The sequence below is a fragment of the Myodes glareolus genome, chromosome 2 (genome assembly GCF_982192425.1).
Source record: "Myodes glareolus chromosome 2, mMyoGla1.1, whole genome shotgun sequence".
NCBI lineage: Eukaryota > Metazoa > Chordata > Mammalia > Rodentia > Cricetidae > Myodes > Myodes glareolus.
The window spans coordinates 107,772,975-107,799,154 of record NC_142027.1 but is presented as its reverse complement, the minus strand read 5'-3'; the positions used below and the strand labels follow the sequence as shown (position 1 = coordinate 107,799,154).

Genomic DNA, 26,180 nt, shown 5'->3' with positions numbered 1-26,180 from the left:
GTTCTGCCTATATTTGCAGTTTGTCAGTTGCTTTCTTCTGTGTTCTGAAGAATGTCTGGCAGATTCTTTCATGGGCAAGAACCCTGAAGGACTGTCTCACCTTTTTTAGGCAACTTCAGCAGTCATTTTTCTGTGGATCCTGCATGTCCAGTTTATATAGTATACCATGAAGCACTCCAGGCAATATCAGTTTCTTGCACAAATGGCTAGCAAACTCCATAAATAGCCTCCCTCTTCTATGTCCATACAAATATGTAGTATATTTGTGCTACCAAGAGCAGACATGTATCACTATTATGAAAAGTTCTAAGTTCTTATTACATTTTAAATGCCATATTCTGGAGGTCATTGTTGACTGAAGTTTCTGTCCTACCTGGTCCCACAGCCATTCAGCCACAAAGAAAGACACAGAGGTCTAACTAATTACACACTGGTTTGTCTATTAGCTCAGGCTTCTTATTAAATAATTCTTACATCTTAAAGTAGCCAATTATTCTTGTCTATGTTAGAAGTGTGCCTTGGTACCTTTCATCAGTGAGGCATTCTCATCTTGTTTCCTCTCTTTCTGGGTGACAATGAAGACTGACTCTTCCTCATTCCAGAATTTTTCTGTTCTCATTGCTCTACCTCTTCTTTCTATCAGATTACCCCACCTATTCTTCCTGCCTGGCTACTGGCCAATCAGCATTTTATTAAACAAGTATAAGAAATAAATATTGACATGGTAAAACCATTGTCCCACCGCAGATTATTGATAGGCTTGAAGATTATCTATCTAACTAAAATATATCCATATATATCTAGAAAACCTAACAAATATGACTACAAATTTGACTATTATAGATGACTATCTATTAGACAATATTTCTTAATTATATAGTATATTTTAAATAAGGTTCACAAACATAATGCCTTAATCAAGAGTAGAAATATACATATGATAAAATTGACTTTAAATTTGTATCAATAGACCAAGATCCACACCAATGCAAATCTCTGTAGTACATCCCTCTTTATATGTAAACAAACATTTGTAAGCAATATTTGGGAATTTGGGTGTAATTCTCTCCAAACTGCTTTATGCTTTTTGTTAGGTGAAGTAATCTTGGGGTTTGTGGAGACCTCTCAGGGGTGTTTTGGTCCATCAAACCACATTAGTCTGGAAGGAATGCACAGGTTCTCATTCTCTGTGGAAACCAAACCAGAACCTCTTTTCTAAAACAACATATTCTTAGACTCAAATTTTGAAGTCAAGACCCCTTTAAAGTATATATGTTGGTTTAGCTTAGCAACCCATACAATGAAATGTCTCTCTGTGCTTAGCTCATTCACAGTCAAAAAGTTCAAAGAAAATACAATAATATACATAATCAGGACTCTCTGTCTATATTTCATCTTTATGTGGCTTTTTTACTACTTTTATCTATGATTGTCTGCACTCTGTCTCTTTAAAGACTTTGTTTCATTTTTTAAAACAATTTTTTCTTCTAATTCTCTATCCTCTTTTCTTCTCTCTTCCAAGCCTATGTAATTTTTTAAAACATACTGTGACCAATTCAGAGGTTTATTTATGTCTGAATCTGTCTTTTTTGCATATCTGTAACTATTCTTTTGACCAGGAGTTCTTTTAAAATGGTAAGTAGCTTGATCACAATGGCCCTGGATGCTGGCTCTGCCTCTCAGGCTTTCAATATGGCAAAGGTAAACAAACAGAGTCCATCTGAGGGGAAAAATGAGGCTAAACTTGGTTGTTTGTGTCTAGAATTCCTTTTAGAGCTCGGTTGGGTTTTATGTAGATTTAGCTGACACACATTGGTGCACCAATCTGTTATTGAATGCTACTCATTCATTTTCTGGCTTCCCAGACCCAAAATAATCACTCAGAAACTATATTAATTGCAGCACTGCTTGGTCTATCAGCTTATGCATATTTCTAGCTAACTCTTACATCTTAAATCAACACATCCCTATTAATCTGTGTATCACCATGAGGTCATGGTCTAGTGGCAAGATTCCAGCATCTATCATTTCCAATATTTACATGGCATCTCACTGCCTCTGCCTACTCTTTCTCTACATCTCTGTTCAGATTTCCCACCATTGTCTGAAAGCAGCTTTATTTGTTAACCAATAAAAGCATATACATGTACACAAGGACTTCTTACACTAATGTGCAGGGTGAGGACTGGAGATGAGAAGTAAAGAAGACACATAACTGAGACTGAGAGTCTCGAATAAGCTGCTGACTCATACCAAGCATGCATATTGGGTGGCATAGCTTTTTACATTGTATTTTTAGGGGGAAATGGCACAGGTCAGCACAGAGATGAATCAAACTGTAACATGAGGAGTGGGCATGTTGGGGTTTCTGTCCTGCCCTGTTCTCACAGCTGGTAAATCCCAAAGAAAATCACACAGAGGTCTCCATAAGATTATAATCTGATTGGACCATTAGCTCAGGCTTCTTGCTAACTCTTATAACTTATAACAACCCATTATTCTTATCTATATTAGCCACCTTTTGCAGTGGGCAGGTCACATCCTGCTTCTTCGGTGATCTGAGCAGGACTGGGAGGAATGGGCTTCCTCCTTCCTAGAATTCTCTTGTTCTCATCGCCCCGCCTCTACTTCTTGTCTGGTTGACCTGCCTATACTTCCTGCCTGGCCAATCAACATTTATTTAAAACATGATTGGCAGAATACAGACAATTCTCCCACACCATCAAACAATATTGACAAAGAGAACACAAGATACACCAGACTCAGCTGTTTTAGGACTGGTAACCACAGCTCAGGGGAAAACATCTGGTTTCAATAAACTACAACCTTAACTCCTTCAAGGATCTAGTCCAAGACTGTACTTTTCCATTCTGCTACTGGACAAGTACACAGAACTAATGTTTTCTTTTCTTCTCATATTGTCTCTGAGAAAGTCTTATGTAAGCCTGGCTCTCAGCATGAAGCAAGCACTCCACAGGCAGGGCTCGATCGTCTGCCCAGAGACCTAGTTTGACAGAGTTGAAATTCACAATGTTGAAGATAAATTTCATCCTGTAGATGTTCGTCTAGCACAGACATCTTGATAACAAAAATATATTAACTGGGCACATTGATATATATCTGTAATCCCAGTACATAGGCAGGAAAATCAGAAGGGTAAGGATTTCAAGGGCACACTTAGAATACACACAGAGTTTCTTTACACTTTTAATAAAATATACCATACTGTTTTATAATAAATACTGTGATACATAAGAGAACAACATAAAAGAAAAAAATTAAGGTTTAAGAATATAAGCCAGTGGCAATGATTTACCATTGCCATCTATCATGTACTTTACATAATTATATACGATATACATTCTTTAAGGTACCAAAGATTTTTTATTTATTTTACATATCAAGCACAGTTCCCCTTCCCTCCTCTCCTGCCCTTCCTCTACCTCCTCTGCAACCCATTCACGTTCGCTCCTCAGGAAGTGTAAAATCTCCCATGGGGAGTCAACAAAGCCTGATACATTCAGTTGAGGCAGGACCAAGTCTCTTCCTTCATCAAAGTTGAGCAAAGTAACCCACCATATGGAATGGATTTCAAAAAGTCAGCTCATTCACTACAGACAGATCCTGGTCCCACTGCCAGGGATTCCACAAAAAGACCAGGCTATAAAACTGTTGCCCATATACAGAGGTCCTGGTTTGGTCACATACAGGCTTTCCAGCTGTCAGTCTAGAGACCTTGAGTTGCTGCAAGTTCAGATCAACTGTCTCTGTGGGTTTCCCCAATCATAATTTTGACATTACTTATTCTTATACTCCTTCCTCTGTTTCTTCAAATGGACTCCCATGGCTCAGTCTTGTGCTTGATTATGGATCTGCATCTACTTTCCAATCACTGGATAAAGGTTCTATGATTAGAGTTAGGGTATTCAGCAATCTGATTATAGAGGAAGGCAACCTCTCCACTATTGCTAGGGGTCTCAGCTGTGGTCATCATTGGGAATTCCTGGGAATTTCCCTAGCATCAGATTTCTCCCTAGCCCCATATTGGTTCCCTCTATCTAGATATCTCTTTCCTTGCTCTCCCATCCTATCCCTCTTTCAGCCTGAGCATCTCATTCTTTCATGTTCTTATCCCCTATTATGCACAGAGCTTGAGTCCAGTATGACTTACATGGAATTCTGTCTCCTCAAATTACAAGCACTAATTTAACACAATGTACATGTTTTTTCCAAGGCTTTAGAAGTGAAAATTCAGACCAAATGTTCAATTTTATGTTTGCTTTATGTAAATTGATATCTCCTCATCTTTCCAGGTTCAACATGCACACTCAAAGGCAAACCTGTTTTGCCTATGCTTTATTATTAACACTTTAGTTAATTTGGCCAATGACATTTATATTAAAAAATCTAAAATTCTATAGGCATAAATGATACCTCAATTTACTGATTCCTTCAGGATTCTATGGAAGTCATCAAGTTAATAATAGGTTTAGTAAGTGAGAAACAAATAGATTTTGCATAATTTGGAAATCTTCCTGGCTTTTGTTGCCCTCATGCACCCAAAGAATAGAAAAATATGGAGTGTTTCATAATTTCAGTAAATATATTAACAGAAAAGTGCCACAGGTAACAAACAAATGCTTAGTTTAAATAGAGAATAAAGCATTTGTAATGTATAATACTCTGGAAAGGAAATCACGAATAACTTTAATTTCTTCATGCCAAGTGTCCTCTGCATTCTTTTCTTTCTCTTCAGAGACCTTCTTTTAACCACTAGTTAGAGAACTTAAATAATGAACCTAGTTTCCTAGGATTTATGTCATTTACTTGCCAGATATACACAGAAAAAATGGCATTTCATTTTATTTCTCTTCCCAGGGTATATGGAAATTGGATGAAGAATGTCGAAAAAAGTATGGGGATTTGTGGGGGTGAGTATTCTGGAAATATGTATCAGATGGTATTATGATATGGCACAGAACTGCATGAGAAGTTTGTCAGCCCAGTTACGTATGGCACATTTGTCTATTTTATAGTGTCTGAAAGTCTGTCCTACCAAGGATGGCATAGCCAGTTTATATTGTGACCCTCAGAACAAAAGACTAAGAATGTTGCAGGTATTTTGTAAGCAACCTTTGGTTTTCCAGGGGCAACTAACCTTCTTTTATCAAGTGTCTTCTCAGGAAACTTGCCTCCATTTATCCTTCCTTGGGTTCATTTAAATTGTGTGAAATGCATTGTTTCAGGCACTTGTAATATGTGCTCATAGTTTAGAAGCACGTTCTCTTTCTCATAATAATTCACACCGGGTAAAATAAGAAACACTTTATAAAAAATTCTTGCAGTAAATACATGTTATACTGTAGTGGCATTTTATTTATATTTTAATAAATAAAGCATGCTTATGGATCAGAAAAGGAAACCAGCCACATTGACCAGACTTACAGACCAGGCAGTGATGACACACACCTTTAATCCCAGTAGCCACACTGACACACACCTTTAATCCTAGTAGTCATACTAATTTAATATAGAAACCAGACAGTAGTGGTATACACCCTTAATCCCAGAAATGGAGAGGATTATAAAACAAGATGAGACAGCTCTCAGGCACAGTCTCATTCTGAGATTCCTGGAGGCAGAATTAGCATTTTTAGACTAAGGTAGAGTTAAGAGCCAGTGACTAGCTGTTTTGCTTTTCTGACCTTCAGGTTGAACCCCAATTTCTTTTCTGAGTTTTCCTTAATCATGCATCACTCTACAAATACAGGTTTAAGGAAAAACAAACCTAGGAATTTGTGGTTGTTTTATGTAAAATTTCCTGTGTTGATACACTGTGGATTGTATTTGAATGCTTATTTAATTGTTTGAGACTATATAATTGCATCATTACTCCCTTCCCTTTCTCTCTTCAAGATTTCTAAAAAATATCTCCCTGCTCTCTTTCAAATTCATGTTATCTTTTTTCATTAATTGTTGTTGCATATATATAGTATATATGTAATATATATGTATATATATTCCTAAGTACAACCTTCTCAGTCTACACACACACACACACACACACACACACACACACACATATATATATATATATATATATAGAGAGAGAGAGAGAGAGAGAGAGAGAGAGAGACTGAGAAGATATATTACATAATATATTACATATTATCTTTATGTATGCTTTCAGTGAAGAACATTTGGTAATTGATATTCACTAGGTGTGCTCTTCTGTGAGGGAGAGCAGTTCTCCAATTTCCAGGATTGTTTTGTTGCTTGTAGTTCTTATAGTATGTTTGATGCCTCTTAAGTTTTTCCCATTCTTTGTTTTTGAGAACAGGTCTCAGTATATCCATAGTTTACCTCGAAAGTTATTATGAAACCCAAGTTGGCCTAGAACTCACTGTCTTCTATCCCTCCCTTCTCTCTTTGATGTCTGTGGCATCACACTTTGCTGAATTATCTATTTTTTTGCATTTCCTGTGTATATGTGATCCTAGGTGATGGTTATTTAACAAGAAGGTATATGAGTATTTCCTATTACCACATTCTCACTTTGAAGAACAGGTATAAGATGTATTACACCATGTTGTTACCTTCTGGAAATGTCATATATTGCTTTGTGTGATGGTTGAGCCAGCAGCAGCAGATCTTCCCTCTCAGAGTTCCTGGGGGTTTGGTCACCTGGGAAGAGGTGATATCACTGTACTGTGTGCCACAAGCATAGTGGAGAAGGTTCTGCCTCTTCATCTCTTCTCATCCATTGAGTCCACAGTACTAATCACAGGGTCTGCTGAGCTGACATGGTCATGTGACTCATTGCCAAGGGCATTCTGTGCTGCATTTCTAATAGTTTCAAAAGGAACTGTTCTTTGCGACATCATTGCTTGTCATTTGCCAAGATTTTGTTCTTTAGGTCCTGGAGATTTGGCTCAACAATGTAGAGTACTTACTAGTCTTAAAGAAGATCCATCATTTCTTTCCAAGGACCCATAGGGCTTACTGGAAGAAATCCACAGCCTGTCATTTCCTGTGGAAACAAGACCATAACCTCTCAATGCAGCACATTGTCCAACTTCCATTTTGAAATTAATACATTTTTTAAAATATAGGTTTAAATTAGCAGTTTCAATAACCCTATCTGTCAGCACCTGTTTGCTCGCCAGTAATCAAAAAATTTCAAAGACAACACAAAAACATATAAGATCTGGACTCCTTGTATATTTCTGCTCTCTATATGACTTATCCTTTTTATTATGTTACTCTCTCTTTAAAGACTTCACTATTTTTAACTATTTACTTTTATCTATGAGTATCTATACCAACTTTTTCTTTAGCCTATGCGCATTGTTAAACACTATAATCGGTGTAGCATTTTTTTCTTTCCATATGAACCCACTTCATGGCATAACTGTAAACTTTCTGTCTGCATCAGCAAAACTTTAAACCTGACACACTGCCTAGCTTGTGGGACCCTAGTTACTCAAACATGAAGGCAGATACCAGGACATGTGTCTCTGTACCTCAGACAGAATGAAAGACATGAGACCAAGAAGTTTGCATTTGGTTCTGTTTTGGTATGTTTGGAATCTTAAAAAAAAAAAAAAACTTTCTCTGGTCTTATGTGGAAATACATGTCCCCATGTTGGATGCCATTTGCAAGTGGATTATTCTGTCCTGCCTACCAGCTCCCAAACAGGCACACAGAGACTTATTATTGATCTTAAAATCTTGGCTTTTAGCTTAGCCTTTTTTTCTAACTACCTCTTATAACTTAAATTAACCCATTTTTTATTAATTTACTTTCTGCCATGTGACTATTTCCATTATTCCATGTGGTCCATGCTGCTTGTCAGCTTACTCTATGTCTGGCTGAAGACTCCCTATTTCGTCCTAGTGTTCTCTGTGAATGGAAATTCTGTTACTGTTCAGCTTTTTATTAATACAATTACAGTAATGCTTCTTTTTATTGATTTTTATTGAGATCTGCATTTTTCTCTGCTCCCCTCCCTGGCTCTCCTCACCCTCTTCAACCTCCCCCAAGGTCCACATGCTCCCAATTTATTCAGGAGATTTTGTCTTTTTCTACTTATCATGTAGATTAGTTTTAGGTAAGTCTCTCTTAGTGTCTGCATTGCTGTCTAAGTTCTCTGGGATTGTGGTCTGTAGACTGGCTTTCTTTGCTTTATGTTTAAAAACCTCCTATGAGTGAGAACATGTGATAATTTTCTTTCTGTGTCTGGGTTACCTCACTCAAAATAATGTTCTCTAGCTCCATCCTTTTCCCTGCAAAATTCAAGATGCCGTTAATTTTTTCTGCTGTGTAGTACTCCATTGTGTAAATGTACCACACTTTCCTTATCCATTCATTGGTCGAGGGGCATTTAGGTTGTTTCCAGGTTCTGGCTATGACAAACAATGCTGCTATGAACATAGTTGAGCACATGTCCTTGTGGTACGATTGAGCATCATTTGGGTTTATACCCAAAAGTGGTATTACTGGGTCTTGAGGAAGGCTGTTTCCTAATTTTCTGAGAAGTCACCACACTGACATCCAAAGGGGCTGTAGCAGCTTGCATTGCCCCCAGCAATGTAGAAGTGTTTCCTTTTCCCCACCATCTCTCTAGCATAAGTTGTCATCAGTGTTTTTGATCTTGGCCATTCTTACAGGTGTAATCCACATCAACAAAGCCTAAACATAACTAGGAGATCTTGTTGCTGTGTCTTATAGAACCAGAGGTAACATTAGGATCAAAGCTTAATCATCTCTGTTTTCACAACGCAGGATTTATGAGGGACAGCAGCCTCTCCTAGTCTTTACAGAACCAGAAATAATCAAAAAAGTGCTAGTGAAGGAATTCTATTCTGTCTTCACAAATCGGCGGGTATGTATATCTTTTTAAAGTATGTGAGCAATATACACAATAAACAGGTTATATTTAGTAATATATGTACATATATGTATGAAAGCTAATAAGAAAAAATGGTCATCAGTATGAAAAAGTGCAATAAAAATTTATGGGAGGTTTGGAGGAAGAAACGGTAAGGCAGAAACTTAATTATATTAAAATTAAGAAACTAAAACTATGAATATTTATTTAAAATTTCTATTATGAGTAGCTGGGGTTATAGCTTGGTGGTACAGGGATTACTCACATGCATAAGACCTCGGGTTCAGACTCCCATACCATAAAACAAACAAATCTATTATAATGAAGTATCTATGCAATCACTGTAAAATGTAAAGGAACAGATAAAAACATGCTCTTTGTGCTGTCTTTTTGAAGGGGTATGTGTCCTCATTCTTCCCCAAGGAGAAATTCTCAGCACTCAGGTATAAAGAAATAAGTTTTCCAATCAATTCCCAACTATGGCCTCTATATATTGCTAAAAGAGGCCAAGACTTGGCCAGAGGTTCAGACGCTGTCATAGTCTTCTGACCATCTTAGAGTAGTTTTTTTTTACCCTAAACTTGAAGAATATTTTCTTCAGAGCTAGACAAGTTTTACAGAAATTTAAATGTGCATGATTCAGGCTAAGACAAGGTTACCTTTAGTAAACACAGCTTGCTGTCTGAGGTAGTTTGAATGTAATTGGTTCCCATATGCTCACATAGAGAAGAACTATTAGGAGGTATGACTTTGTTGAAGTTTGGCCTAGATGGAGGAAATGTATCATTTTGGGGAATGGGCTTTGTGGTCTCCTATGCTCAAGCTATTCATTTTCACTTCCTGTTGTCTGTGGATCAAGATGCAGAACTGTCAGTTCTTTCTCCAGTAACATGTCTACCTACATGCTGCCCATCATAGTGATAATGGACTAAAACTCTGAAAATATAAGCTAACTCAATTAAAGTTTTTTCTTAATAAGAGTTGCCATGGTCATGGTATCTCTTCACAGCAGTAGAAACTATTACTAGACACTGTATAAGTGGGTAATGGTAGTGGTCACTTCTCAACAGAAAAGAACAAATGTGATCCATTGCAGGAGAGAGGAGAGACAAGCAGGGTTACACAGAAGTGAGAATTCTTGTTAGCTTTCCTGTCTCAAGTCAGAGACAGAGTCTTACTCTGTTTCCTTATTCCTGTGTCACCTCATATTTAATAAGGAATCTTTTCTTGGTTCCCATTAAGAGTGTGGAGGGGATTTTGTTTTGGGTTGCAATGAGTCTATAAATTGTTTTTGGCAGGCTGATCATTTTCACAATACCAGTTCTACCAATTAAGATCACTAGATGTCTTTCATTTTCTGGTATCTAAATATCGTTCTTCAGGGACTTCAAGTTATCATTGTACAAGAGTTTTTTCCACTCCCTAGCTAGATTTTTTTCAAGAAATATTATTTTCTTTTATGCTATTGTGATAGAAATTGTGTCCATAATTTCCATCTTACATCCCTGGTATAAGAAAGGGTATATATTTTGTAAGTTAATATGGCAACTTGCCTCGGTATTGAAATTCTTGAATATTGTTGCAAATTTTCTGGTGGAATACTCTGAAAATAAAGAAAATTCAGTTTCTTCTACTTCTTCTTCAACTTCCACTTCTTCAACGTGCTTTTCATTTTCCTCTTCCTCTTCTTCTTTTCTGCTTCTGCTTCTTTTCTGTTCTCTGTGGTAGCCTTCCTGACCTGACCCCACTTATGTTATAAGAGTACTTATTCTTTTTCTGTACTCAGGCAACTCTGATCAAGTGCCATAAAAGCTAGATTAATGTGTCATTCTTCATGACAGAATTCTGGGAGGAAGGCCCAAAGGATTAAAAGTTGATGAAGATAGGAAAGTTGTGTTTAGTAGGTCTTGTAAAAACTATACCTTATGTCAATAGAGATAAACTCACAGATAAAATTGGAAGGATCTGCAGAGAGCTACCATATAATGCAATGAAGTGTAAATGAAGCTAATCAAGCAGTGCTGCACAAAGAAAAACACCAGTTATCAAAAAATATTTTACTTCTATTTATATAAGGTACTAAAAGAAAGTTTTGGATGGCCTGACTCCCAACACCACCATTGTTTTTATATTTTTAGTAATAGTATTTTTATGCATTTTATGCTTTCATTAGTGTGCACATACATATGTGTGACTTATTATCACATTGCTGTAATAAATGTGAAGGTTGCTAGTGAATGTACATATAATATATACATATATAATGTATTTAGCTCCTATACGTAATTTTGGTCCCCTACTACTTTTGTTGTTTGCCTTTCTTTTACAGACTATTCTTCCTTCTATTCTAATATCTTTTAAAACTTTTTGGTGAGTCAATGAATATAATAAGTATTAATTGCAAGACCATGCACACTGAAAGGCTACTTGGAGGAACATAGGACTCTACTGCTGTCTTCACTGTTAAATGAAATGGTTCTCCATTCCTTAGAAAGCATTACCTACCTATACATCCTATAAAAGAACTTTTCTCTTCCCCATGGTGGCGTGTTCATAGTTCCTATACTGTGTTGTTCTTTTGCAGATTTTACAGATGTTGTGATTTCTAAAGTGCAACGGCCTTGTCAGTTCCAGAAGACAGATTTTCCCATGTTCTAACACTTTCCTTTTGACTGTTAACTTTTTAAAGATTTTTTTATTTATTTGAAATATGTATGTCTCTGTATGGTATTGTTGACATGAGTGCATACAAAGGCCAGAAGAGGTTATTTGATTCCTTTGATCTAGAATTTCAGGCACTTGTAAGTCACCTGACATGGTGCTGGGTACTGAAATCAGGCTCTCTGCAAGTACAGCAAGTGCTCCTAACAGCAGAGTCAGATCTTCAGTCCCAGTTTGAGGCACTTTTGTTGAATATTTACTGAAAATCTATCATGAAACCTGCCACCTAAATGAGGGTCAGTAACTATGCTAAGGAAGTGATATCTGTTTATATATGTTTTGCAACCAAGCTCATAGAGAGAAGAATATATTTTATTTGTATTGTAGTTTCTTGGTCAAACTGGACTACTAAGATCTAGTGTCACTGCATGTCATGATGAAGAATGGAAGAGGATCCGAACATTGTTGTCTCCAACCTTCTCCAGTGGAAAACTGAAGGAGGTAAGAAAGTGGAGGACTTTTCACTGTAAATGTAAACGACTGTGTCTGAGGACAGGTAGAGTAATATCATACTCATCAAAGTCCTTTGAGCATAACATTCTTCAGAATTGCTTTTGTTCTTTCTAGGTCTTACATTAGAATATGTGACTGGCCTTTCAACATTTCAAAAGCCTTTTTATGTTGGGACTCAGAACCTTACATTAACAACAGATTGTGCTGTGTTTTCTGATTAGATGTTCCCCATCATCAAACAGTATGGAGATACAATGGTAAAATACATTGGTCAGAAGGCAGAGAAAGACAAGCCTGTTAACATGAAAGAGTGAGTAGTGATGAATGCATTTTCTGGGGCCTATTTGTCACATCTGGAGATCTTCTTGGCCTGCCAGGTAGCTAATCTTCCCTGTGTTGATTATTCTAGAACAATATTCCCTGTGTTGAATTAACCCAGAGCTAGAGTAAATGTGGGGTGAGATGTTATCCAGCTATGAACTATTTGAGAAAGAGCATCTCTCAGATTGCTCTGGTTAAAACAATCTCCCCCATGCCTACTGTGCAAAATTATGTTAGCTGTTGTCATATTGCACATTCTGGAAGACAAACTATATATTTTGGAAATAACATAATCTTAAGAAGGTACAGTTGTGGAGATTGGGAACTGTGGGAGGAGAATGTATGTGGTAGTTGTTTTGGCCAAGAGTGTTACAGATTGCAACATTGGATATTCTACAACCTTAGTTTTGCAGAGGTACTTAGAAAAATATGAAAAAGAAAAAATTTTCACTCACATATTCATAAAACTCAAATCAAGAAGTTATAGAAATGGGGTAGGTAATAAAACCCTGTTATCTTATGATGGCATCCAAGTGGTAAGCTTATGCTGTCATGAACACACTGAAAATAAATTATCACATGGCTCTAGTATGTAAAAAAAAATTGGTATGTCTATTTTTATATTTTAGCCAGAAACATCCTTAGTTTTTATATTACACAGGGATAACTTCCCCAGAGTCATCAGTTTCTGAGGGTTTGGGAAATTTGAGCATAGGCAGGAGGTGTTTGGGTCAAGTACTAACTCTTGTTTTTCTTAGGATGTTTGGGGCCTACAGCATGGATGTGATCACTAGCACCTCATTTGGGGTGAATGTGGATTCTCTTAACAACCCACAGGATCCCTTTGTTGAAAACACAAAAAGATTTTTCACATTTGGATTTTTAAATCCACTGTTTATCTCTACAGGTATATAGTTTATTTTTCAGCAATATTAAGATTATAGATATATTTTAAATAGCACACAGTAAAAAAAATCCTTGTAGAATATCCATACACAATGAATTGTCTCCCCCATCTTGTTTTCAAACTTGTATAATCCAGTTCTACTATCCTGCGTTGTGTTTTCATGTCAGATGTAGTTATTCATCATTGCCATATTCTCTCTGTGTGTGTGTGTGTGTGTGTGTGTGTGTGTGTGTGTGTGTGTGTATTTATCATGGGATTTCTGTCTTTGAACCATTTATGTGATGACTTTTATTTATACAATTATATATATATATATTAATCATTCCTCCATTTCTTGAATGAAATTTAAATTAAATTTATTTTAATATAATCTACTTCCAATATTTCTGTTTTTATTTTGGTATGGATAGTCTATTTATTTTAAGAGTGCATGTGGAAGTTTCTATCACCCCTTTAAAGTGAAGGTGGGTTCCCTCAACAACCCCAGGATTCTTTGTGAAAAACACCAGAAAGACTTTAACCTTTTCTTTTTTTAATATATTGTTTTTCTCTGTAAATATGTAAGCTATTTTTCAAGTCTATTAAAACTCTAAATTTATTTTTAGTCATCATACAAAGTAAAAAACTTCCCCATGGCATAACCATACACACTGTACTCACTCCCATGTCTCCCTGTTTTTATTGGATGTTATGGCACAATATCCTCATTTATCCTTGCATAATGCACATGGTTTTATCAGTTTTTGGTGCATGTTCAGTGTTAAGTTATTAAGTATGAGAAAATCCTATGATTTTGGTCCTTGAGTCAATTTATGTCAAGATTTACATTTATTTATTTACAAGTATTGAACCATTCATCCATCACTGGAAACAAAGTGAAATAAATGTCACATAAATCTTGTCACTTTATTGATTCCCTACTATCTTTATTTTCTTATTCCTCTTTTCCTTAACAAATATCTTCTTAGCATTGTTTATTTCCCATCTACCCTCTTGAATGTGCTTAACTTTTTTTCACTCTGAAATACTCCTTCCAGTGGATTCTGGAACTTGGCTAAAATCATTTAGCCTGACTTACCCCACGTAATTTTTCATTCTTCCTTAGTTATAATCAAGAAGTTGATGGTATGTTAATCTTTTTAGTAGCTTTTGATTTTCAGATCATGAAATACCTCTTTCTAAGTCGTCTATTCATTCATAATTTGCATTAAAAATTCAGCTCTGACACTGATGGATCTATATTAATACGTGGCTTGGTCCTTCCCTCTTGCTTGCTTCAATACACTTTATTCTGTGTTGTGAGCTTTTACCTTAAATGACACGATGTTTCTTTTCTGCTCTTGCCTATGTGATGTTCTCCCTACACTTTTATAGCTACATGGACATCTATTTTGTAGGGTTTAGGAAGTTTTCTTCTATGTTCTTAATGAGAATATCTTATATGACTTTGACATGAAGATATTCTCATTTCTCTATGCTGAAACTCACAGACTTCACTCATGATCTTCTATAAACTTTCTCAAGTTCTACCTACTCTCTTTATCAATTTGATCTATAACCCCTAACTGGATGGTCCTATTCCTCCGTCTTGTCTTTCTGCCTTCATCTTCTCTCATATAAATGACTCATTCTATCTCTGGTGCTTTTCACTGAATATTAAATTTGACGTAATGAATTTTTTATTCTCAGTTTTTTTCTCCTGCATCTCTATCTTTTCATCAAAATCTATGTTAATATCTTGACTCAATTTCCTAACTTCTTTTAGCATTTGATGTTTTCTTGGTATTAATTAGGAAGATACACCTGTGTTATTTGAATTCTTTGAATGTATTTATTATCATTTGGAGTTGTTTCTGTTCCTCATTTTTAGTGTAACTATGAACTTAATAATTATTAACAGAGAATTGATTAACTTGTGCTTTAATGCTAGCCTTTGCTGATCTGTGTTTACATCAGTGGTTACATTTTGTTGTTCATTTAATTCGGGCCATCTCTCTGTCTTCAGTGGGAGTTTTCCAGTGTTAAAGAAAGTCTAGTTTTTAGTATGATTGAGGTGAGTTTTCTTTTCTTAACCTTGTGTTCAGGGCTCCAAGCTCTCAACTCAGTCACCTGCAGTCAGCTGATCAATGTGTTCAACATGAATTACTATCCATTAGTGAAATTGACATGAAAATGTAATAGTGGTTAATTATGAAACTGTCCTTAGAAAATGTTTAATTATCAATTGTTATAGAAAGGAAAGCACACTCAATTCTTTCTCTATTGATGTGTTAGCTATTCAGAATATACATAAGAAAAAAAATGGAAGAAAATAAAAAGTAAACATGGAGAGGCTAGTAATTAATAAAATGTTTCTTGGTAGGAAATAGAGGAGGTCCATGTACACAGAAAGAAAGGGGTAGACATCTTATGGATATCTTGACTTGTTGAGCATCATTGTAGCTCATAGGTATCCTAGTTATATAGGACTACTGATTATGTACTACCCTTGGAAGTTTATGTAGTACTTTGTGGTACTGTGAAAGTTAGAGCTTTACAAGGAAGCTTCCAGTTCAGATCCAGCATGAAACCTCTGAGTCATGTGTCTGAAGTACACAGACAGGCAACCAAGGGAGACAACGATAGCTTATTTATTTGAGAAGGCACTTTTAACTATCCTGACCAACAACTCCAGATGTGATTTCTCACATCTGTCACTGTGGTTTTTGTTAGATAATCTTTGTCTCTTTGTGGGGAGTGTTAGCCCAAAAGGCACAATATGTGTACTATTCATGCATATGTGTGTGTGCCTGTGTATGTGTATCATGAATTTATCTGTTGGTATGTGTATATGCTGTATATAATTTTGGTATACATAAAATAATAAGCATCTTTGAGGCTTTACCAAACATCCTGGTGCAGTTTGTCCACTCTCCCTTACTCCCTGTCCTTCAGGATTGACTTCTCTCCACTCTTATTTATTTCTTCCATTTGACCCAGAGTTGATTTTATTAAAGATTACATTTTTTCTGGTATAATATTCTTTTATCTATTTTCTGGAATATAATCACTGTGGCATCTTTACATTATGGAATTATAACTACTTATAATGACACAAATTTTCTTATGTGTTTGAGTGACTTGATCTTCTATCTTAGTGTGTCTGGAAATTTCTATTGAATTGTAAAAATGCATTTAAAATGTTAACATGAGAATAAGTCATTATTCTGTTCTCTTTCATTTGAATCATTAGTTAAAACTATAAATAGTATGAAGTTTGAAACAGTGTTGTGTTTGTCTTTGAGTCAGGGTTGGGGGTGCCCATGGGAAAGAACCAAGAATGTAGACAGATCCACTCAGTCACATAATGGAGAACTAGAGACTAAGGCTGGTGTGTGAAGTCCTTCTGTATATATGTTGCTTTTATTGTTTAATTAATAAAGCTGTTTCTGCCAGTGGCTTAACAGAACAGAGCAAGGTGGGATTTCTGAGCACATAAAAAAGGAAAGAAGGCAGAGTCAATGAAATGTCATGTAGCCACCTGAGGAGAAAGATCCCACACACATTGATGCGAGTGAACCATGAGCCTCGTGATACAATATAAAATAATAGAGATAGGTTAATCTAAGACATAAGAGTAGTTATAAATATGCTTAAGCTATTGGCCAGACAGTATTTCAATTAAAAAAAAGAAAGGGTGGATACACACACAGAAAAATAACATAACAAAAAAAGTAGACCAAAATTAGAAAGGTGAAGTTGTACACTCATATAAAACAGTCTCATCTCTCAGATAGCTCAGTCACAGAGATGCTGGAAATCAGGACAGTCTATGTTCTAAGAAGGAAGAAAGGTTAGGGAGAAAGGTTTGAAAACAAAGAAATTGAATAACATTTAAAAAGTGAGAAAAACTGGAATCCATATTGGCATTAAACATGGTAAAAAAAAAATAAGGAATAGCTGTAGTGGAGAGTAAGACTGTGGGAGAATTTAGATAAGAAAATAGCCTGGTCAGAATATGAGGTTATCTCACCAAAGGAGGATTCTCTGCATTATTCTCTTCACTAAGTCCTGCTCCAGAATATATTTGATGTTGAGTTTCATCAGCAAGATGTTCCCTGGGTCAGTTAATTACTGTGTTAGGGTCAGGAGGAAAGTATGCAGTGGTGGGGTATTACTATTTAAAGATTTTGTAAATAGTGTTTTCTTGCTAATTTCACATTGGGCTTGTTTTGTTCCATTGAATGTAAGTACAGTTAGGTAAAGGAACAATTTTTTGTGAGTCAACTGTGTTGGTGAATTTTTAGTCTCAGCAGTACTGCTGCAGAAGCAGGAGGATTACAATTCTTGACCTTCCAGGTCTAAGATCAAGATTCTTCTTCAAACATAGGAGTGAGTCAGGGATAAAACTTTGTGGTGTGATGTTTGGATAGCATGTCTAATGCTGCTTATCTCACCACCAACAATGAAATTTTTTGCTTATTTTATTCAGATTCTATTAGTAATCTAGTCTTTTCTCAAACTTGCGATTCTCCCCCTACAGACCTCAGAGTGTTGTAAAACTGAGAGTGCCAGAACTCATGGCTGCAACTTATTTTTGTGTATCCTTGTATATTGGTGCTGAACCCTGATAGACATACAAGTCTGATTTTTTTTGGTTATGGTCAGTGAAGGGTGATAAAGATAAAGAGAACAGTCATCGTTTCTTTTTTTTAATTTAACTGTAAATATTTTGTCCCTAAGTATCTGTATAAACTCTTGGTTTTCATAGACAATTTGCAAGTTGAGAGAATTCTCTCTTATGTCTTATAGTTTACTAAGAACATTAATTAGCAAGAAATGTTGGGTATTGTGTTCTAAATGTTCATATCACTCTGTCTTTGATGTGCTTGTGTGAATCTTGGTTTTATTCTATTAGTGGCAATTTGAATATCATGCTTTGGGATTCATTTCATGTTTTTGCATTGTGTTGGTAAGTATTTTGTTGAAGATTTACTGATGGTACTTATTTTTTTGGTGCAAAACCAAAGAAAGGAAGTTTTATTTTGGCTCAAGCTGTAATAGGAGACTGCTCTTTCATTCCCAGCTGTCTAGAACCGAATAATCACTCAGAAACTATATTAATTACAACATTGTTTGGCCAATAATTTAGGTGCACTTTTAGCTATCTCTTATATCTTTTCTTTTAATTTATTAGACTTTTTTTTAAAACTACCAACCCAAATTTCCACTCCCTCCCTTTCTTCCATTCACTCCACAGACCCTCCCACCCCACCCCATTTAATCCTAAGAGAGGGTAAGGTACTTTGTTTTGTGGAAAATCCAAAGCCCTCTCTACCACATCTAGGCTGAGTAAGGTATACATCCAATGAAAATAGGATCCCAAAAAGCCAGTACATGCAGTAGAGATGAATCCCAGTGCCACTGTCAGTGGCCCTTCAGTTTGTCCCAGCCATACAACTGTCAACCACATTTAGAGGGACCAGGTTTGTCCTATTCTTGTTCCTTCCCAGCCCAGCTGGAGTTGGTGAGCTCCCATTAGCACAGTTAAACTGTTTTAGTGGATGAAAATTTCATGGTCTTGACTTCTTTGCTCATATTCTCATTCCTTATACTCTTCAAATGGACCTTGGCAGCTCAGTTCAGTGCTCCAATGTAGGTCTCTGCATTTTTTTCCAACTATTGTTGGATGAAGGTTCTATGGTGACATTTAAGATAATAATCAATCTGACTACAGGGCAAGGCCAGTTCTGGCACCCTCTCCTCTATTGCTTAGGATCTTAGCTGGAGTCATCCTTGTGGATCCCTGAAAATTTTTCTAGAGCCAGATTTCTTTTTTTTAAAAGTTTATTAAATTATAAAAGTTTCCATTTCTGCCCCTCCTCCCAACACCCTCCCATTTCCCCCACTCCCTCTCCTCCTCCCTCTCCATCCCTAAGAGTAGTCAGGGTTTCCTGCCCTGTGGGAAGTTCAAGTTCCTCCCCCCTCCCTCCAGGTCCAGGAAGGTGAGTATCCAAACAGACTGGATCCCAAAAAATCCAATATATGCAGAGGAAACAAGTCCCAGCGTCATTGTCAATGGCTTTTCAGAAAGACTCCGGGCCAGCCACATCCAGAGAATCCAGCCACATTCAGAGAATCTGGTTAGATCATGTGCTCGTTCAGTTCCAGTCCAGCTGTAGAGCCAGATTTCTTGCTAACCCCATAACGATTTCTTCAATCAAGATATCTCTTTTTTTGCTCTCTTATCTGTCCTTCCTCCATCTTGACTATCCTGTTTCCTAAGGTTCTCCTTAATCCTCCCCTTCTCCCTTCCTCTTCCCCTTCTACCCTTTCTTCTACACCCACCTCCATATTCCCAGTTTTGTCAAGTGATCTTTTCTGTTTCCAGTTTCCAGGTTGATCTATATATGCTTTTCTTTGAGTTCTCTTATTACTTAGCTTCTTTAGGATCATGTACTATAGGCTCAAAGTCCTTTGTTTATAGCTAGTATCCACTTATGAGTAAGGACATATCATATTCATCTCTTTGGGTCTGGGTTACCTCACTCAGGATAGTGTTTCCTAATTCCATCCTTTTGCATGCAAAATTCAAGATGTCATTGTTTTTACTGCTGAGTAGTACTGTAATGCATAAATATGCCACACTTTCTTTATGCATTCTTCTTTCAGGGGGGATCTAGGTTCTTTTCAGGTTCTGGCTATTACAAATAATGCTGCCATGAATATAGTTGAACAAATGCTTTTGTAGTATGATTGAGAAGCTTTTGAGTATATACCCAAGAATGCTATTGCTGGATCCTGGAGTAGGTTGACTCCCAATTTTCAGAGAAACCACCATATTGATTTTCAAAGTTTCAAAAAAACCTTGTTGTACAAGTTTGCATTACCACCAGCAATGGATGTGTGTTCCCCTTACTCCACATCCTTTCCATCATAAAATAGTGTTTTTGATCTCAGCCGTTTTCACAGGTGTCAGACGGTATCTCAGAGATGTTTTCATTTGTTTTTCCCTGATGGATAAGGAAGTTGAACATTTCCTTAAGAATCTTTTGACCATTTGAAATTCTTGTGTTGAGAATTCTCTGTTCAGTTAATAACACATTTTTAATTGGATTATTTAGAATTTTAATGGCTAATTTTTTGAGTTCTTTATATATTTTGGAGATAAGTCCTTTGTCTGATGTGGGGTTGGTGAGGATCTTTTCCCATTCAGTAGACTGCTTTTTTTGTTTGTTGAATGTGTACTTTGCTTTACAAAAGATTCTCAGTTGCAGGAGGTCCAATTATTTATTGTTGCTCTCAGTGTCTGTGTACTGGGATTATATTTAGGAAGTAGTCTCCTGTGCCCATGCATTGAAGGCTACTTTTCACTTTCTCTTCTACCAGGTTTAGTGTGGTCATATTTATATTGAGGTCTTTAATCTATTTCGACATGAATTTTGTGCATGGGGATAGATATGGATTTATTTCCATTCTTCTACATGTTAACATCTAGTTATGCCCACACCATTTGTTGAAGATGCTTTCTTTATTCCATTGTGTAATTTTAGCAACTTTGTCAAATATCAGGTAATTATAAGTGTGTGGATTAATGTCCAGTTCTTCAATTTGATTCCATTAGTCAACGTCTCTGTTTTTATGCCAATACCAAGCTGTTTTCATTACTGTAACTCTGTAATAGAACTTGATGTAAGGGATGGTGTTGACTCCAGAAGTTTCTTTATTGTACAGGATTGTTTGGTTATGCTGGGCTTTTATCCCATATAAAGTTGATTGTTATTCTTTCATGGTCTGTGAAGTATTGTGTTGGGATTTTGATGGGGATTGCATTGAACCTATAGATTTCTTTTGGTAGGATTGCCATTTTTACTATGTTTATCCTTCCTATCCAAGAGGATGGGAGATCTTTCCATTTTCTGGTATCTTCTTCAATTTCATTCATCAAAGACTTAGAGTTCTTGTTGAACAGGTCTTTCACTTCTTTGGATAGTGTTACCCCAAGACATTTTATGTTATTTGTGGATATTGTGAAAGGTGATGTTTCTCTGATTTCCCTCTCAGCTTCATTATCATTTGTGTATAGAAGGGCTACTGATTTTTTTGAGTTGATCTTATAACCTGCCACATCACTCAAGGTATTTATCATCCGTAGGTGTTCTCTTGTAGAGTTTTTTGGGTCATTTATATACACTATTATATCTTCTGTAAAAAATGAGTTTTCCTTCTTCCTTTCCAATTTGAGTTCCCTTGATCTCCTTTTGTTTTCTTATTGCTATTGCTAAAACTTCAAGAATTATGTTGAAGAGGTACAAAGAGAGTGGACAGCATTGTCTTTCCCCTGATTTTAGTGGAATTGCTTTGAGTTTCTCTCCAATTAACTAAATGTTAGCTGTCGACTTGCTGTGTATTGTTTTTATTATATTTAGACATGTTCCTTGTATCCCTGATCTCTTCAAAACCTTTATCATGAAGAGGTGTTGGATTTTCTTAAATGCTTTTTCAGCATCTAATGAAATGATCATATGTTCTTTTTCTTTCAGTTTATTTATATGATGGATTACATTGATAGAATTTCATCTGTTGAACTAGCCTTGCATCTCAGAGATGAAGCCAATTTGATCATGGTGGATGGTTTTTTAATGTGCTCTTGGATTTGTTTTGCCAGTATTTTATTGAGAATGTTTGCATCCATGTTCATGAGTGAGATTGTTCTATAATTCTCTTTCTTTGTTGAGTCTTTGCGCAGTTTTGATATCAGAGTAACTGTAGCCTCATAAAAAGAGTTTGGCAGTGTCCCTTCTGTTTCTATTTTGTGGAACACTTTGAGGAATATAGATATTAGCTCTTCTTGGAAGGTCTGGTAGAATTCGGCACTAAAACTCACCAGCCCTGGGCTTTTTTATTTGTGAGTTTTTTGATGACAGCTTCTATCTTCTCATACTTATAGGTGTATTTAAATTGTTCACTTTGTCTTGATTTAATTTTGATATATAGTATCTATCTAAAAATTGTCCATTTCTTTTATATTTTCCAATTTTGTGAAGTACAGGTTTTGTAGTATGGCCTAATGATTTTCTGTATTTCCTCAGTGTCTGTTGTTATGCCCCCTTTTCATTTCTGATTTTGTTAATTTAGATGTTCTCTCTCTGCTTTTTGATTAGTTTGGATAAGGGTTTGTCAATCTTGTTGATTTTCTCAAAGAATCAGCTCTTTGTTTCATTGATTCTTTGAATTGCTTTTTTTTGTTTCTATTTTTATTGATTTCAGCCCTCAATTTGATTATTTTCAGTCTTTTACTCCTCCTGAGTGAGTCGGCTTCTTTTTCTTCTAGAGTTTTCAGGTGTGCTGTTAAGTCACTAAAATGAGCTTTCTCTGTTTTCTTTATGTGGGAACTTAGTGCTATGAACTTTCCTCTTAGCACTGCTTTCTGAATGTCCCATCGGTTTGGATATGTTGTGCCTTCATTTTTGTTTAATTCGAGGAAGACCTTAATTTCTTTCTTTATTTCTTCCTTGACCCAGGAAGTTCAGTAGTTGACTGTTAAATTTCCATGAGTTTGTAGGCTTTCTTAGAGTAGTATTGTTAAATTCTAAGTTTAATCCCTGCGGATCCCATAAGACACAGGGGTTTACTCCAATTTTCTTTGTTTCTGTGGAGATTTGCTTTGTTACCAAGTATGTGATCAATTTTAGAGAAGTTTCCATAGATGTCTGTTAAGTTCATTTGATTCATTGCCTCTGTTAGTTCTCTTATTTCTCTGTTAAGTTTCTGTCTGGTTGACCTGTCCTTTGGTGAGAATGAAGTGTTGAAGTCTCCTACTATTAGTGCATGGGGTTTGATGTGCAACTTGTGTTTTTAGCAATGTTTCTTTTACCATGTGAATGCTCTTGTATTGGGGGCATAGATGTTCAGGATGAGACTTCATCTTGATGAATTGTTCCTGTTTTGAGTATAACGTGTCCTTCTTCATCTCTTCTGATTGATTTAAGTTTGAAATCAATTTTGTTAGATATTAGGATGGCCACACCCACTTGTTTCTTAATTTCATTTGATTGGAAAACCTTTTCCCAACCCTTTACTCTGAGGTAGTGTCTGTCTTTGAGGTTGAGGTGTAGGCTGGGTCCTGTGTTTGTATCCATTCTCTTAGCCTGTGTCTTTTTATAGGTGAATTATTGCATCCATGGATATTAAGTGATATTAATGACCAGTGGTTGGTAACTCCAGTTATTTTTCAGTAGTAGTGTCTGTGTGTTTCCCTTCTTTGAGTTATGCTGGTCAGGGATTACCAGATGCCTGTGTTTTGGTAGGTGTAGTTAACTTCCTGGGGTTGTGGTTTTCCTTCTACTACACTCTGTAATGCTGAATTTGTGGATACGTATTGTTTAAAACTGTTTGTCATGGAATATCTTGGTTTCTCCATTGATGGTGATTGAAAGTTTTGCTGGGTATAGTAGTCTGGACTTGCATCCATGGTCTCTTAGCATCTGCAGCACATATATGCAAGACTTTGTGGCTTTTATGGTTCCCATTGAGAAGTTGGTTGTAATTCTGGTAGGTTTACCTTTATATGTTACTTGACCTTTTTCTTTGCAGTTTGTAAAATTCTTTCTTTATTCTGTATGTTTTGTGTTTTAATTATTATATGGTGGGGGATTTTTTGATATTTGGTAAAGAAAACCTATATACATCCACCTGGAAAGGGTAAATGGAAATGATTGCTTGACCAAATTGGAATCATGCGGGTGGGAGAAGAAGAAAAGACAAAGAGGAGGAGGAGGGGATAAGGGGAGAAGGGAGAAGAATTTGAGAGAATGAGATAGTTGAGGTTGAGGAAGGTCAGAGATGAAAGCAAGAAAAGGGACATTTTAATTGTGAGGGTCATTATGGGGCTAGCAAGAAATGTGGCACTAGAGAAATTCCAAGGAGTCCATAAGGATGACCTTAAGACCCTAAGCCAGACAGGGAAGGAAATAGCACAGGATCAAACTAGTTCCTCTGAATGTGGGTGACAGTTATATGGTTGGAGAAGATTGCAGGGCTACTGGCATTGGCACCAGGATTTATCCCTGCTGCTTGTAATGGCTTTTTAGTTCTCTTTGGATAGATACCTTGCTTAGCCTAGATAGAGTAGGAAGGGCCTTGGACCTTTCCCAAAGCAATGTGATCTATCCTCTCTGAGGAGAGGATGGGGGTAGGGTGGGGTATATAGTGGAGGGGATGGGAGGAGGGGAAGATTTAGTATTCTGTAAGTTTCTTGTACTTTCATAGTGATATCCTTCTATAAGTTGGGAAAGTTTTCCTTCCATAATTTTGTTGAATATATTTTCTGTGCCTTTGAGCTGGAGTTCTTCTCCTTCTTCTACCTCTATTATTCTTAGGTCTGGTCTTCTTATGGTGTCCCAGATTTCCTGAATGTTTTATGTTAAGAATTTGTTGGATTTAATGCTTTCTTTTATCAATGACTATATTTCCTCTATAGTATCTTCAATGCTTAAAATTCTTTCTTTTATTTCTTGTATTCTGCTGGTTATACTTGTCTCTGTAGTTCTTTTTTGTTACCCAGATTTTTCATATCTAGAATTCACATGGTTTGTGTTTTCTTTATTACCTATATTTCATTCTTCAAGTCTTGAACTGTTTCCTTCACCTGTTTTTTCTTTGTTTTCTTGGGTTTATTTGAGGGATTTATTAATTTCTTCCATTTTTTTGTTTGTTTTCTCTTCCATTTCTTTAAGGGAGATTTTAATTTTCTCTTGAAATTCTCCATCATTTTCATAAAGTTACATTTAAAGTCATTTTATTTTGCTTCTTCTGGGTTATGATGACCAAGTCTTCCTGCTATGTGACCATTGGATTAGGGTGTTACCATGTTGCTTATTAGCTTGTTGGAAGAATTCTTGCATTGGTGCCTACCTATTTCTTCCTTCAAATAAGGCCAGCAGTGTCTTTCCATCTTGGTCCAATCCTTGCTGTGTCTGTCTGAGTATTGGGGAGTTTTTCTTGGTCTGCTCTGTACTGTCAATATCTGTCTCAGGAAACTTCTGACGTCTCTATTCACCTGCTTTCTTGATCTTCTCTTCTGGTTTTCTCTCTTGGTCCTTTCTCTTGGTCCCTCAGTGTTATAGCAAGCTCTTGGTCCCCTCTGAATTATAGTAAGCTCTCCGCTCTTAGGTGGGGTATGGCTCATAACTTGGGGGAGTCCAGTGAATGGGTTTGGGTTTTGGGGGTTCCTACCTATAGAGAACTCCCTGATGACTGTCCAGAAAAGTCAAAGGGAGTTGGGGAAGGGGCCCAGGGTTTTGTCCTGCTCGGGTGGTCCTAGAGAGAGGAGTGTCCTTCGATGTACTGTTCACTCACCACTTAGGTCTCCTCAGAATTGGAGCAAACTGTTTCAGTGTTTTACTGAAGTTGTAGGGTAGACAGGTTTGGGGTGAGGTGTAGCTAGTTGTTTGAATGGCAGCTAGATGGATTGGTGGGGAGCCTAGCCACATGAACCTCCCTGCTGGCTGGCTAGAAAAGCTGAGGGAGTTGGGGAAGGGCCCTGGGTTTTGTCTCACTGTGGAAGTCCTAGAGAGTTGAGTGTGGCTGTGTGACTGTTCACTCTCCTCTTAGGTCCCCTCAATATTGGAGTAGGCTGTGTTGCAGAGTTCCACCATGGTTGTAGGAGGGTAGGAGGGTTTGAAGGTGAGGTGTAGCTAGTAATTTGGACGGCAGCTGGATGGGTTGGGGGTAGAACCTAGCCATAGGAAACTCCCTGCTGGCTGGTTAGAAAAGCCAAGGGAGTTGAGGAAGGGCCCCTGGGTTTTGTACCACTGGGCATATCCTAGAGAGTGTGGCATCCAGCCGTGTTGCTGTTTACTCACCTCTTAAGTCCTCTTTGATGGTACTAAATAAGTCATATTTCA

At 36.7% G+C, this 26,180-nt stretch overlaps 1 protein-coding gene across 1 annotated transcript in view; it reads left to right on the top strand.

Moving 5' to 3' along the window:
- LOC125398811 (cytochrome P450 3A5-like) overlaps nucleotides 1-26,180 on the top strand; it is a 45,518-nt gene that overhangs the window by 4,773 nt on the left and 14,565 nt on the right. Inside the window, exons 3-7 of the mRNA XM_048431792.3 lie at nucleotides 4,879-4,931; nucleotides 8,786-8,885; nucleotides 11,940-12,053; nucleotides 12,287-12,375; nucleotides 13,145-13,293. Coding sequence (XP_048287749.3) covers nucleotides 4,879-4,931; nucleotides 8,786-8,885; nucleotides 11,940-12,053; nucleotides 12,287-12,375; nucleotides 13,145-13,293 — 505 coding nt within the window. The remainder of the gene's footprint in view (nucleotides 1-4,878; nucleotides 4,932-8,785; nucleotides 8,886-11,939; nucleotides 12,054-12,286; nucleotides 12,376-13,144; nucleotides 13,294-26,180) is intronic.